The sequence below is a fragment of the Aythya ferina genome (genome assembly GCF_964211825.1).
Source record: "Aythya ferina genome assembly, chromosome: 4".
Classification (NCBI taxonomy): Eukaryota; Metazoa; Chordata; class Aves; order Anseriformes; family Anatidae; genus Aythya; species Aythya ferina.
The window spans coordinates 42,304,921-42,320,327 of record NC_140300.1 but is presented as its reverse complement, the minus strand read 5'-3'; the positions used below and the strand labels follow the sequence as shown (position 1 = coordinate 42,320,327).

General features: G+C 39.2%; 1 protein-coding gene across 6 annotated transcripts in view; it reads left to right on the top strand.

Annotated features, from left to right (window-relative positions):
* The window catches only part of ZNF827 (zinc finger protein 827), a 125,319-nt gene that overhangs the window by 71,154 nt on the left and 38,758 nt on the right, over positions 1 to 15,407 (top strand). For all 6 annotated transcript variants that reach the window (XR_014692862.1, XM_084518649.1, XM_084518648.1 and 3 more), the window contains one exon: positions 2,173 to 2,406. Coding sequence is in view for 5 of the 6 variants with exons in the window: in XM_084518649.1 (XP_084374775.1) it covers positions 2,173 to 2,406 (234 nt within the window). In the remaining variant the exon portion in view is untranslated. The remainder of the gene's footprint in view (positions 1 to 2,172; positions 2,407 to 15,407) is intronic.

The following is a 15,407-nucleotide window of genomic DNA, read 5'->3' as shown; positions in this document are numbered from 1 at the left end:
GTGTATGTCAGTTCAGTATCACTGCTGTATTTTACATGGTAACGTGGCCTGCTGGTCTGGTCCGTAATGCTTCCTCTGCCTGCTTCATTTCATGGGCAGAAACATAGCAGGCTGCACAGGTTAATGATTGTTCTCAGTGGGTCTTCTTTACCTCTTTGCTCAGACTCATATTTCCTTTACGTTCTGGAACAATTTGAATTGATGCCTTCTTGAAATGAACACATTCAAAAGAATTTTCTCCAGGTTCTCAGAAAGTTCAGGAAGAAATCTCTGTACCAGTTGCAGCCTGCTCCTGGTGGAGGCATTTTTCATATCTGCAGCAGCTAGAGTGGCTTATTTTAAAGGGGGAAAGACTTTCACTTTGTTTTTTGGTGAAAACCAAAAGATCAACCTCAGGTCAAACCCCAGAATAGACTGAGCTAGAAAGAAGATGTAGAAGGCAGATGGATTTTTTTGTGAGTACCTTGGTGAAGTTGAGAATGATTTGGGAATCTAATCTGTATTTTGGTGAATTAAAACATACTTTAATGTTTCATATCTCTGCTTTTGCTATTTTTTAAACAAGGAAAAAGTTATTCCTAATGCCGGTAAAAGCACTTATAGTTCACAAAAGCACTTAGTTCATAAGTGCTTGTAGTCCATACTAAGAACTACATGTATAAACTGATTTCATTTCTGAAATAGTTAATATAAATAGTCCCAGTGTGTATGTATGGGCTGAATATGTATGAATATGAGGAAGTAGACCAATGGCTTAAGCCAGTGAATTTTCCCAGAATTTGGGTTGATTTGACCTGTCAGTATCCTGCACCTTCAATTGAATGTTACGGTCCCTCTGGTATGCCACTTCCTCAGCTTTTACTGTTCTTGCCATGGGTTTGTAAAACAAACAGCTCCCTACAGCAGTTAATGCATGTTGACTTCTAATGCCCTACTGTGCAGTAAAAAGTGTTGTGGGATGCTTCCCTCTTACAAGGGCTGAGCTTGTCTGTAAGAGTCATGAGGGTAAAGGGGGGAATGTCATATGGAAGGAGGAAAATACCTGGGAGCGGAAAGACAGGTAGTGAGGTAAATGGTGAGAGAGCTTAGAGAACAAAATGGGGATAACGATCTTTCACATTTGTGAAGACAAAGGTTTAAAGATGTGAGAAAGATGTAAACTCATCAAGTTTTGGGGCACTGAAGGAGTCACCTACCATGTGTTACTCTGCGTTTAAAGTGGAATTTTGAACAAGAAGAAAAACTCTAACATCTGACAGGAAATACCTCTTCATGGTCAAAAGTAAAGAATTAAAGCTGATCAAAAATAATTCAATTTCTATAGCCTCCTATTAGTCATGCAGTCTGTTGATGAGATTATATTGCATGGTTTTGGAAGTATTGTTTAAGAAGTGTTCTTGGTTTTACCCCTTCAACTAAATGTAGCACAAAGGATCCATTGCTGTCTAGTAGTATCTGAAAGACCAGTCAAGAACAGCAGAGTGCAAGGTGTAGGTTTTAAACAGCCCCAAAGTTTGTGTCCTTCTCTGAAGCTTTGTAGCAGCTTACACGGGGCATTTGAAAGGATTATTTTATACTTTTTTTTTTTTTTGAATGGATGTAGAACCTGAAATAGTGCTCTAAAAACACCTAGCAATGCAGAGTTATCTAATAAAAATCTCTCAGTTCTCTTTTTTAACTAATACCAACTTATAAGAACCTAGGAATTTGCAGTTCTTTATTTACACCCCTCTTAGTTTTCGTATATTTCTACTCTTTATCTCTTGCCTCTTTTTCATGCTCTTAAGAATTCACTATGTAGTACCCATGGGCTTTGCCAAATCTGCCTTTATGTGACATGGTATTATAAACTTCCATCAAACGTATGGAAGACATGCAAACCAGTGACCTTGTGGGATGCTTTGTAGTTGGATAGGGACAAAAGAAGAAAGAGAAGCAGGATGTTTTCCTGAGCTCTGGTTAGATGCAGTTTTTGTGATTCAAAACTGTCCTTTGGTACAAGAGAAGCGGATGCTTGTTTACCTCTTGAAGCATCTTTGAATGCTGTTTGACATTCTTGCTTCCAATACCTGCTCTAGCATTTTTCAGGTTGTGGTTTCTTACTGTTACTAGCTGCTCTATGATTCTATATTACACACCTCATTAAGTCTGCCTTTTTCCTTCTCTTGACAGCTGCAAATCAAAAAGAGCCCTTGACTCCAAAGTTTAAAGTGAAAGATGAGCCTAAGGATGAAGAAGCTGCAAGTTCAACCTTGTCTCAATCCAGCTACGTGTTCAGCCAGGAATCTGAAGCTTCAGCTCCCAATGTCCCTGAGGAGAAACTCAAGCCACAAGAACCACAGACAAATGTGATGAGGCAGGACATGTCAGTCAAGGCAGCATCTGAGCTCCTCATGAAGCTCTCAGGTAGATATTTAATTTAATAATATTCAACTTAATATTTTTTTCAAGTATGCTAACAAGGTTACCTTGCAGAAGGAGGGTAACGAAGCTTTAGTAGGAAGTGAAGGAACAAATGAAAATGTCTATATACACAAATTGATATACATAAGACATCTCAGTTTGTTCTGTCACCACAGTGTCTAATTATCTGTATTCTGCACAAATTTCACTGGTCTTCAAATTAATGACTACGGAATAAGTCAAGGGAAATGAAACCTTAAAGCTTTTAGATACTGTTATTTTTAAAATGTACCAAAACATTTTTATATCAATGTATTCATATCTGTGTCATGTCATTAACATCATAAAAATGTCTGTACTGAACTGTACCTGATATAACTTTAAAAATGCTTTTAAAGCTTTTTATTTTTTTTCCTGACAATCTATTGTATTCAAAATTGTAATATCTGTTTTGTTTTGTTTTAAGAAAAAAAAGGTAAACTGATCTGCCTTACTGCTGTTGAACACTTGAATTTGCCTACATTGCCTTTCAGACAGTTGGAAAGTATGCATGTGTATACACATAAGTACTGTTAGGTCTGGAGGGAGCCAAATAAAATGTATGTTCTGCTAATTATGCTTTGTCTAGCTGTCAGAGTTGATGTTTAACTTTAGGGAAAGTAAAAAGTCTGAGTTCTCCCTGCTGGGAACAGGATTTAAGTGAATGATGAAAAGGATTTGAACTTCTAATACACTTACATTTTTAGTAGTGAGAAACAAAAGTTGGTCTAGGAGCCTGGGATTCAGACTTCCCTACTTAAACTGGATCAGCTAGCATTTAAGTCTTCTCCAAACCTGGACAAGACTTTTTTGGGGAAGTGGAGGGGTCAAACAAGAGGTGCCATTGGAAACACAAGTTCACCAATTTCTGAGATCCCTGCCAAATCTATCTGAAACTAATTGGCTTCATTGGATACTGTCAGAATTGAATTTGAGCTCAGATTTATACCTGAAAAACTTCAGCTCACTAGGATCTTCCCTCATGAATTCTAACATGTGATTAGTTCACTCCTGTTCATACCTGCACCTTTTAATTTATGGAGGAATTTTGAATCATTGATTTTCAGACCTCGGTGTTGATGGTGCAAAATGTGGATCCCAAGTATTAAAAGCTGATCACAGAAGACGTTTCCCAATTTTTCGGGCTCTCAAGTAACAAACATCTTGTTAAAGACAAAGTGCACTGTTGCTGTTGGTATTTGGTTCAAGTATGGTGTTCTTGTAACAGGACTTTATGGCCTAATGAATGTTAACCAGTGACTTTATTTCTTGGTTCATATAAATGTATATAAACATTTCCATAAAGAGCCCTGTAACTTAATGATTTTTCAAGTGCTTCAGAGACACTAGGGTTCTTTATTGTGAATGTTGAATTCAGTACTAGCAGGCTGTGTTTAAATAATTCTGTTACAGACTTCATTATATTAGAGCATTAGTGACTTAAATGTCTCTTCATGTGGGTGAAATCTGGCATGTAGGAAATCTTGACCAAGTCTTCAGCCACTTATGCTGGGAAACCCCGGTGTTTAAAGGTTCCAGTAAGAAGTACACCAGTATAATATATATTTATGATTTCTTGCTGATTGCACAGTTTTTACTGACAGTGGTTAATCAGTATGAATGATGAATGGTGAAGATTCACTTAAGATTTATCCAGTATTGCTGCAGTTGACATTCCTGAATCAGCCAGTGGGTGGGGTTATACCAAGTTTATTTCTTGTGCTGTTTTCAACTTGCACTTTTCTGAATTACCGTCTAAGACAGAAAGTGCAGAGGAAAAATGCTAACAAACAGTTTAATGTAAGACAAATGTAAGAGGGAAATCTAAGATCACTAATCTCTTTAGTGTTTTGTTGTTTGTTTGTTTGTTTGTTTTTTTTTAACTTGTTTGCTTTAACTGGTAAAATATTCTGAGATTGCAGTTGACTTCCCAGATTATTTTAAGCAGTTGTGCACTTTGTTTTTAGTGACGTAGTACTTAAACAACTGTAACACTTTGTCAGAACAAAGTGGAAACAAGAACAAACTTCCTTCTTTTTCGTGATACTTTCAGTAAGAGAAAAAAAATATGAAAGGAGTGATTATGTCTGGATGTTCTAATGTCTGTGGGAAATCTTCAGTCAAGTGCACTTATCAGACTTGATATATTGCATAATTGGGTTTAAGTCAGGTCCTTCTGGACCCTATATGGTCTTGGTAAAGACCGAATGGATTACATCCTCGACATCCTCGCCTTGTTATTTTCACTTTCTTCTACACAGTACTAATTAATAAGAAAACTGGGATTGCATACAAACTAGGCAAGGGATTTCCGACACAAATAGTATTTTGCTGTCTGTATTCCTGCCATACGTGCTTCTGTTATCCCCTAGCAATAATATTGCCGACTGTTGCAGCCTCATGGAAGCCCCTTGGGATTTAAACGTGTACCTTACAGTCTCCTTTCATGTGAAGGATGCATTGGCTTATGTTTTTCACTGGAAAATCGCATTTTCCAAACAGATCTGCTGTTGTACTAGCTCTTCATTGAGCTTGTGCAGTTTAGTGGAAAGCTTTGCTGGCTTTGGACCCTAGTTTGGGCTGGTAGATACTGTAAGAGAGACTCATTTGTAAATCACCTGTGCCTTGCGAATGTAATGCAGAGACTTGCCAGCCACTCGGAAATCACTCCAAAACTAGGAAAAACTTAAAAGAATAAACATATTTTATTGAAATAGTATATTAATAGAACATTTACTAGTTGTCATTGTAATGTAGATGTACAGAAGCGGGCAAAAAATCACACATACAGCTGTCTATATTTTAGTTCTACTGCACAAGGTTCACTCTTTTCTCTGAAAGCTAAAAAGCTGTCAGGACACTTGCATGCTTGTAGCAGCAGACAGCCAGTGCTTGAGGTCAGGCCCTTACCCTGGCTATTACTTCAGGGGAATTGGACCTTATCTGGAGATATTATGCCCTTTCATATGAGTTTTCTCCACTGCGTTCCACTTGAATTCAGATCTCCTACCTCACAATTCATAAGCTTGATAACTAATCAAGACCTCACATTTTGAACACTTCTAAAGGATTATTCAAACTAGGAAGGCTAATGTCATTTCTAGGGCATGTCTAGGTGGAACTCATTTCCATCCAGATGGGAAAAACAAAACAAACAACTGATATGATGTTTAAAAACAAATAGAACACCCATTTGAAAGAAATGGTGTTTGTGGGTTAGCAGTTCCAGCTTAACTACAGACCCTTCAACCCATGTTTTACAGAAGGTAAAATGACTGCCATGCCTTATACATACGTACAAAGGTGAGCTGTGAGTGCAGCCCATTAGTAAGTTTTCACTGAGATGCGACACAATGATAACCAAACAGATTTGAGGAACTAGCAGAGTAGGGCAAATTGCTCTCATCTCAGCCTGGAAAGGGTGCCATCCATGCAAGATTTTAAATTCCTATTAAACATTGCACAGAATCACTTAAAATAAATTGAAATAATGTATTTAAAATACACCTGAACCAGTTTTCTGGTTTACCCATTCTCTTTTATGGAACAGCAAATTTAATTCTCCAAATGTTTAACTAAGTGATGCACCCAGTGATCTTTGGTCGGTTTTATACTCTCAATCTTGTAAGATGAAAGGTAGGTTTCAGAGGAGGCTGAAATTTGAAATAAATTTTGCATTCGTGTACTGATGTTGTTGTTTAAAAGATTATTTTCTGTCACAGTAGTCATGCCACTCATATGTTTTGGGCATGTGTTGTGTTTCAGAAGCATGTATTCCTTTCCCTTCTTGTCCAAAAAGGAATGCATTGTTGGAGATGTATAAAATCTATTCCAGGTATGAGCGTTTTATAAATATTTTACCCTGGTGCCTTGAACTATAACATTAATAAGCTCCTGTTTTTCCAAGAAATGTTGTCTGAATCACATTTGCCTTTATTTCATCTGTATATTATTTGTGAGTTATAGTCATTCTGCATTTCTGCAGTAACCTAGGTCTTTTTGTTCTTCTTGCAGTGGATCAATTCCCTATGTATTGCAGATATCCTTGTTATCAGTAGCATATCCATGACCTTTGTACTATTCAGTTCCTTTGTTTTATGAGTACTTCAGTCCTCAGGTCACACAGTGTTTCTTGTAATACACCAATTTCCCAGTACAAACAATGCATCGTAATTTTGGGCTATCAGCAGATGAAATTAGTGCATACTTATTTCTTGTGCCAAGATTGTGAAATAAAATGTCGCATACAATTGATTTTAAAGCCATCTTTGGTCAACTCTGTTTATTATTACCTATTTATATGACAATTCAGGGCTCTTTCAGCACAATTGCTTGTTGTGGATTGATTATTTTTTTTTTTAAGTCCTTATCTACTTGGAATTTTTTACAGTAATTTCTTCATAATTAGTTTTGTTTGACACTATATTTTAGGTTTAACTGAAACCACATGGGTTAGAGCTTGTATGAAGAAAAGTGAGGGGAAAAAGAAGAGAGAGGGAGGGGAGAAGGATTGTACAATTCTAGATGTAAGATGAAGGCCAGAACACGCCAGTGCTCTTCCCATTCCAAAAATGACCCAGCATGTATCAGGGCACAGTATAGTGAAGGACTTTCTGTGAAGGCTTTACATGAGCTTGTACACCAGTCAGAAGAGCACAGACTTCCAGAGAAACTAAATGAGAATACCATTTTTAAAAATTTGTTAAGTAGCAGTGCTACCCGTGCTTGTGTTGGCTGGATAGTTGGTGGGAGAGTTACCTTGTTTAAGGCTTTGGTAACTTTCTGCATGACTCCCATCAGCAACATGAAATAGAAATACCAAAAAGGAGTCTGTAGCTGGTAAGCAATTACCCTTAGCAGTAAAAAAAATCTTCCAGGTTTAGTGGGTTGTGTTGGTGGTCTTCTGGTTTATTGTTAATATGGTGAAGAAAACTTACTACATTCTTGGGGTGAATTGGGTGGCAGAGAAAGTAGCCTTCCTACATATTTATTTCTCCTAACTTTGGGGACTGTTCTGGGAAGTGCTTGTCTGGATCTCGGCTGCAGTCTTTGAGGACAGCTGTTGTCAGGACTTTGTAAGATATGTTCATACCTAGATTGCAGGGGAGCTGTCGAGCACTTTTATCCCTGCTTAGAGAGCCTTGATAATGGAGGCAGGAGTGAAAATACAGGGAAGTCTTTTGTTCCCTGGTCTCTAAATGGCTCGTTAGAAGGCTCTGGGCAGCAGCAGGTGCTTCTGCAGAAGCCTGAAAAAGTAAGCGGAGAAGTGTCTGACCCAAAATAAGACTTCCTTTGAGGGGAGCTGGAGAGATGCCGTGGCAAGTCACATCAACAGATTTTAGTCCGCTAGCCCAGTTTTTTGTGCGTGTTTCCAACAGAAATGTGAAAATCATTGTTAAGAGTGAAGCTGTATTTTAATTATAGTATCGAAAAAGATACAACTTTCAGCAACAGCAACAAAAAAAGCCTACAGAAAAGCAAGTACCTCATAACAGAGCCTAGCTTCAGGTTCAGTAGATGTTCTACTGGAGGTTTAAGCTAGTGCTACAGTGCTATTGTCTTCCTTTATTTCATGCCAGGGAAATCCTGACGCTTAATGAAAACCATGTCAATTTAAAAGATTACATCATTTAGAATAATAAGAAATCATATCTGTGTTTCAGATGTGGTTCTTTTGGTGTTCTGGTTGTTGGGTGTTTTTTGTTTCTTTTTTGGTTGGTTGGTTTTTTATTAATTTATTTATTTTAGGAACTTGTCCCTGAAGAGTTCAAACAAAGCCCCAGATCCTTAGCTCTACTGCTGTTCCTTGATGATGTTCAGCCAGGTAGGAGTGGCCACAACCCTAAGTGATTGTGTCAATTTTTTCAAACTGTTGGAGGACTGTAGATGCACAGTACTTGCAGAAGGACCTCTTGCAGTCCCCCGAGGATTTGGAAAGTCAACTTGTTAGGGTAAGAGAACTAGAGCCAGGCTCTTTGCAAAGGCACAGCTTGCTGCAGAAATGCTAGAGTGGAATTTCTTGAACTGGGAGACTTTCATAGACTGGGCTATGTTGTAAAATAACTATTCACTGCACGTGTAGACTTTTCATCAAATTATTTTTGATTTATGTTTTGTGAACATTTAAGGGGTTGGCTGTGTTCTGCAAGTAGGATCTTTCTAGTAAGCACTATACTCCTACTGCTCAAACAGAAGGAACAGCAGATGCATATTGCAACTTCAAATTTGTCTATTGCTTTAATTTTCTCTTTTTTTGTTGTTGTTTGCATTTCTGTGAAACTGAGCCTTTAGTTGAAAAATTCTATAGCATGGGATTTGAGTTCTACTTTAACAAATATCAGCCAATTTTTGGTTCTTTTTTTAATGCAGGATCATGTTGCATTGATTCAAGGCTCATTGACATTGTCTTCTATAAAACAGCAGCTTGAAAAAATACTAGTAAAATAAAGCATCAAGCACGGTGCCCTAGGGAACGTCAGATGTTACTTGTTGTGTCTCTGTAGCAGAACCTTCAGGGCTCGCCAACTGTTCCCTGCCTCTAAGGTTTTATTTAAGCTGTTTTAGGGCATGTTTATTTCTAGCAAATCAGAAAAATTAGCATAACAAAATGCCCGATTCTCCGTACTGAAAGCTTTTGAAGTCGGTACAAGTTGACCCACTAGTTACCCTTGTCTGCTTGATTGCAAAAACTAGTACACGAGTCCAATTTATAAGACATATGGGGAAGACTTTCTTTTCTAAGTTGATTCATAAAGTTGATTTGTAAAGCTGATGGGCATTTCAGCAGATACGAACATCTCAGAATTCTGGTGATAGGCTGAGGTTTGAAATTAAATGACCAGGAGAAGTATGATTGGTTTAAAATGTTTCACTTGATTTCAGGAATGGAAAGTAGTTGGACTGCTATTGTTATCAGTGAAAGCAGTATTTGCTATATGGCTTGTGGTTTTTTCTTAGTTCTGTGCAGTTGCTTTTGACTTTTATCTCAAATAAGGTGAAAAACGTACTGTGCTACATTAGAAGAGCATGCTTAGCATGTGCCCTGTATTTAGGGCTGGATGAGGTCTGCATGAGAACACTGTACTGTTTTGGGGCTCCGTGGCTCTAAAGGGCTGCTGAGAGTTTCTAGAGAGTCTAGAAGAGGGCTGCTAACCTAATTAAGGTTCTAGGGCTCATGACCTGCAAGGAAGCATTGAGAGAACTGAGCCTATTTAGTCTGGCAAAGGAGAAACTAAAGGCAGATCTAATCACAGCCTGCAACTACTTGAAGTTGACTTGGAAAAGCACTGGAGTCAAACCCTTCTGTGTAGCGGCAGATGATAAAACAAGGGGCAACAGCTACCAACTGCGGCTTGAATGGTTCAGCCTGGACATTAAGAAAAGTTTCTAGTGCAGCACTAGATGAAGTGTTTCCCAGGATGCTGTAGCTTTCCCTTGCTTGGAAGTTTTGAAAATGCTGCTAGATAAAGGTGCAGCAGAAGTGATCTGGTGCTGATGATTCGTGGAATAAGTAAGTTCAGAGAGGACCTCCATAGTTCATCTAATCTAGACCCTTGCTCAGGGCAGATCCAACAGTACCAGGCTGCTCAGGGTCTTGTTAAGTTTTGAATGTGTACAAGAATGATGAACCCAAGCATCCCTTGAAAACGTGTGCCAGTATTTGACCAGTCTGGTGGTGAAAAATTTCTTCCATTTATGTGGAAGAAATTTCCCACATTCCTACTTGTGTCTGTTGACTCTCATACTGTCACTGCACATTTCTGAGAGAAGTCTAACTTCAGCTTCTCTGTAACTTCTCTTTATTCCTTAGAGTCTCAGCCAGTAATAAAATGACTCTGTAGTGTTGTTCTCTCAAGGCTGAACAGACCCAGTTCTCTTCACTCGTATCCTCTTGGGTTTTGCAGCTGCCCCTCAACCATCTTGGTAGCCCTCCACTGAACATACTCAAGGATGTCAGTGTCCATTCTGTACTGGGGAGCCCCAAACTGGGCACAGCACCCCAAATGCAGTCTCACTCACTGCAACCCATCGAGCCCTGGGATCCAGCCGTGCTTCTACCTGTCTTAGTCTGCTTACCCACTCCACACGTTACCAGTTTGCTGATACAGGTATTTATTAACGGTGATGCTAAAGGCCTAGCCAAAGTTCAGGCAACAAAATCTGTTGTTCTCCCTCTGTCCTCACAGCCCGTCATTTCATCACAGGAGGCAATCAGGTTATCAGGTGCGATTTGCCATTGGTAAATCGATGCTAGCTTTTCCCAGACACAGTCCTGTCCTTCACAGGTTTGGAAGTGGCTTCCCAGAGGGTTTGCTCTATAATCTTTTAGGAGACTGTGGTTAGGCCGACCAACCTCTAGACAGAAATAAAAATACCATTGTCAGGAACAGTACTTGGAGGAAACGACTAATGACTATTTGTACATAATTTTGAGTACAAAACAGTATTTGTATACAAATAAACCTAACTACTGCCTTTTGCGTGGGGGAAATGTGATCTTATTAGGTCAGATGCAGTGCTAGGGGCTCGCTGGTTGTAGGTATCCTGCAGTGAGGTGCACTCAGCATTTTATCCCACAGCTCTGGAGAACTTACTGAAATGCACTGCAGCTCCTCCCTGGTTATCGTGTTCCCAGGGGCACAGGGAATGGTGTATGTTGAAGCCTCTTCATGGCACGTGGCTTGTCAGTTTGTACACCAAGTGACAAGGATGGCTGGAAATACCCTAACATCTGCCTGGCAGTGCAGGTTTGGCAGCAAGCACAGTGTCCTCTCCTGTCCCTCCTGAGTTCTAGACTGCTTCTGCAACTGGGAGGCGGACTGAATCTAAGCAAGATGCTTAGGATTTGGAAAGTATGCTTTTTCAGGTGTATTTGAGTCACGGTGTGTTAATTATTAGGTTTCATCATGCATATTGGTTTATGTCAGTGCAGCAAATGCACGTTTGCAAATGAACAGTAATACTCATGACTTGAGCAGGTGTCTATCTTAAAGTTTGCTATTTCTGTTTCTTTTATAAGATCAGTACTATGTTAACACATCTTCTAAAGTACTCTGGAAATCTAGAAATGAGAAGTGTCAAACAAGTGCCAATAGTTGTTTTTTTGATTTTATTATTATTATTATTATTTACCATTGTAGGGTGTGTATTTGGTTTTAAGATAACTGAAACTGCAATTCCAGTAAAAAGTGAAATCTTGTCCTCGTATCTCTATTTGCAACGAGTGTGTTTAAGCCTACTAGTTTGTTGTGCTTCTTTTTATCCTCCTTTTTAATGTAAAAATGTGCTGTATTTGTCTTGACATTGCTAACTTCTTGCTAATGTTTTCAGAACGTGTGCAAGGAACTCCAGTGTTTCTGTTCTCATTGACTTTACATGCCATTTTTTGCATTGTTTTCCGTGAGCTGAGGATTTATGAATCAGAATCCTATCTATTTTAAGATGGTGCTGAAGCAATTAAATCATATAGTTTGTGGTGGGTTGCTTTGGAAAGAGGATTTTTCTGTTTGTCCCTGTTTCCATTTTCTTGTCTGTTACAGGTGTTGGGTTGTGGTAGTCCCAGCTTTCTGACTGAAGTAGCTTGAATGAGCTTTCTAAAATTTGGCAACCTCTGTCAGAGGCTGCAGAGAGGCATTGTCTAAGGGTACATTTCATAGCCACTTTTGCTGCCGCACATACTTGAGGTGACATTGTCACGCCTTCAGGGCTGAATGCCATACCCTGAGCTTTTAGGTAGCACAGGTATTGTTCTGTGCTTTCTTGTTTGGTTGTTTGGTTTTGTTTTGTTTTAAACGAGTACCACTACTTTGCAATTCCTTGCACTTGTGAATGCCAGAGAACTTGAAAGCTGTGGAAAAATATGCTTCCTCCTGCTACAGGACTATCCAATACTGCATTTTTGCGTATCTGATGTGGAAAATTGTCTCACTTGATGTGAATAGGATGAAATTCATTGAGGGTTTTCTAAACCAGATGCTTAAAGATAGACTGCTCTCTAAAGAGCATCTCTGAGGCTTCATGATAGCACATCCATGTATGCAATAACTTTCTTTAATTTTGTTGAGCTACTTCTGTATGACAAAATTAACAGTAGGGGAAAAAAAAAAAAAAAAAAAAAAAAAAAAAAAAAAAGGTGTATTAGGTCATTTAGTTGATCTTCTGCCAGAGAAGCAGTGTTCACTGCTGTACTGTTGTTCTGACCTTCATCCAGGTTAGTTTTAAATGAATAGCAGACCATGTTTAAATGAATAGCAGACCAGATCAGAGTCCAGATATTTTAAAGCTATTTGAATTGTTATCCCCTGGTTTTTGTTAGGAATTAGATGTCTGTACTTTTATAAAAATCTGGGATGAAGGAAATTACTCTCATATACGAACTTTGTATTCTGATACATTGCCGTTTATTTAACCTAGTCCATCTACTCAAGGAGAAATGCAAAAGTGGGAAAAAAGCCAAAGCTATCATGATTTTAATTATTTGAACCTCGAGACCTTTCAGTGTACTTTAAAAGCTTTTGCTACACTATAACCACGTGAGATACCTATGTAAGGAAATCAGGGCTGTCTCCTTACTGCACAAACGAACAGAAGGGAAAATAATCTTCAAGAAGTTGCAGTCTGACTGTCTGTACGTGAGATGTGCGTGGCCATAACCTTTATTCTGGTCCTTTCTTCAGCAAAAGATCTAGCACGTCTGGGTTCTCTGCCTGCAGATTGTGGTGTGGTTGTTGCTCATGGGACAGGCTGTATTTCCCTTTGGTTAGCTTTGTAAAATTGTCATTATCACCCTCCCTGTCATCTCTGTGTGTTTGCTTTTGGGACTTGGACTATGACAGGACTCACATGTGGTAGGGACGTTCTGCAAGGTCGAAAGGGTGCAGCTGGGAAGATAAAGGTCAAAGGAAATTATCAAATATGTGAATTTAGTTAGGGCAATTTCATTGTTGGCTGATTGTGAAGGAGAGAAGGTCATTGGTATTGCTCAACTCTTGCCTTAGTTGGGGTTGTATCAGTCAGTCTGATTGAAAAGCATTTGCAGGACAGGGAATTAAACTGTGTGGGGCAGGAACAGAAATAGAAAGAATATTTTAAAAGCAGAAAGAGCAGCAAAGGTCAGCTTGACTCTGAACCTAAATTTGGCAGCTGGGTACAGAGCTCAGTCTGTCAGACATCTGAAGAACTCATTTGTTTGTGGAGTTACCTGAGCTTTTGATTGACAGTGTTACCTGATGCGTTCCTTTGCCATCCTGTGTTCAGTTTCAATGCACAGCATACTATTTTTGCACTTTTCAACACAGATACAATGTTCTGTGGCTTCATAATAAGAGGCTAATGGAAGCCTGGGAAAAAAGGAAAAAAGAAAAAAGTCTGTTTAACAGGGGGAAAAAAGGCATTATATAATAATACTTCTAACTCATCTTCAGTTGAAAATTTCCAAAGTCTGAAATGTATCTGGTGGATCATAGATGGTAAAGATTTTTATCAATGTTTATATGTTTCTTTTAAAGGTCAAGAAATGTCATAAGAAAAGACTGAAAGCACTTCATGTAAATCATTCCTGGAGCATATCCAAGTAGCTTTTATCTCCTGGCTTCGATTTTTCTTATTTTAAGAGCTGCGAGCAGCGAAGCCACTTTTTCTCCACTTAAGGACAACAGGAATGTGGGGAGAGGGAGAAGCCAGGGGAATGAAAAGGGACTCAGTGGAACACATCAGTTCAATTTTACGTGGAAGGTGTATGCCTGCGTGCTGAAGGGTTTCTGATCATCTTGGCTGGAGGCTACAAGATGGCACCAGCCAGTTGACTAGCTTGAGGGCATTATCAGAGATGACCAAACCATATTTTGGTGCCTCCAAATGTCATCATAATGAACAGTAGTTGGAAAAGTTCATACTTGGAGTAAAACCTGTGAGGCTGACACATTCCTATATGAGTTAGAAAAGAAGGAAAAGACAGAGAGGGCAGCAACAGACTACTTTCTGAAGTGAAGCTGGGGGAGGGGGAGTCTCCACTTTTTTCTCTGACCCAAATCTAGTAAAAAATATTGTTTGTCTTTATTCTTTTTCCTTACAAACCGGTGTCCTTTTATTTATTTTTAACATCAGATCCTTACGAGTAGTAAAATCAGACAGCTGAGAAGGAAGCTTCCATGTGCAGATACTCATAGTGCTGAGTGCCTTCATCAGGGACCTGATGGTGTGGGGATGGCCAGATTGTCCGCACCAGTTAACGTGCTGGCCTCTGGTCAGAGATTTGCTCATGTCCCCCCCAGTCTGGACATGGGCCAGGCTGCTCTCTCAAATCTTAATCCACTCAACATTTAAGCTCTGTGCTTCTCTGGCTCAGTGTGCTGCAGAGTGTCCCTACCCGTGACCTCTTTCCCTGGGTGCTAGATTTGCCTTTTTCATCCTTTGGCTCGTGAAGTCTGAGCAATTCAAACTCGTGCTTTCCCTTGCCTCCAGCTGTGGAGGATACCTAGGCTACATTTTAGGGCACATGCTAATCATAAGTAAAAAGAAGCAGATTTTCCATAAGCCTTTGAGTATCTTGGTTAGTAGCAGAAGCACATATATAGGTTTAGGCAAAAATAATAAATCCCTTGTACTTTTTTTGAACAGAATCATACAATTTTGTTGGAATGGTTCCTCACCTGGATGGCCTTGCTGCTGTACAACTGTGTTCATGCATTTATTTATTTCCTTGTCTTTATTTTCTCCCAGGCATATTGCCTGTTTCCCAAGTGTCTGGTCAGCATCCAGACAGCGGAGGCAACACCTGGCTGGGGAGTTCTGCCATGCTATCCATGTCCTTTCAGGAATACTCTGAGAGAAGATCAATAGAAAAAAACCTCATTATTTGTCTCAAAAACTAAACTGAGAGTAAATTACACAGGTCTTCAATTTCTCTTTTCACAGCAGAAAGTCTGAGTCAAGAAAGCTGTATTTGTGGCTGTAGTAGGCAGATT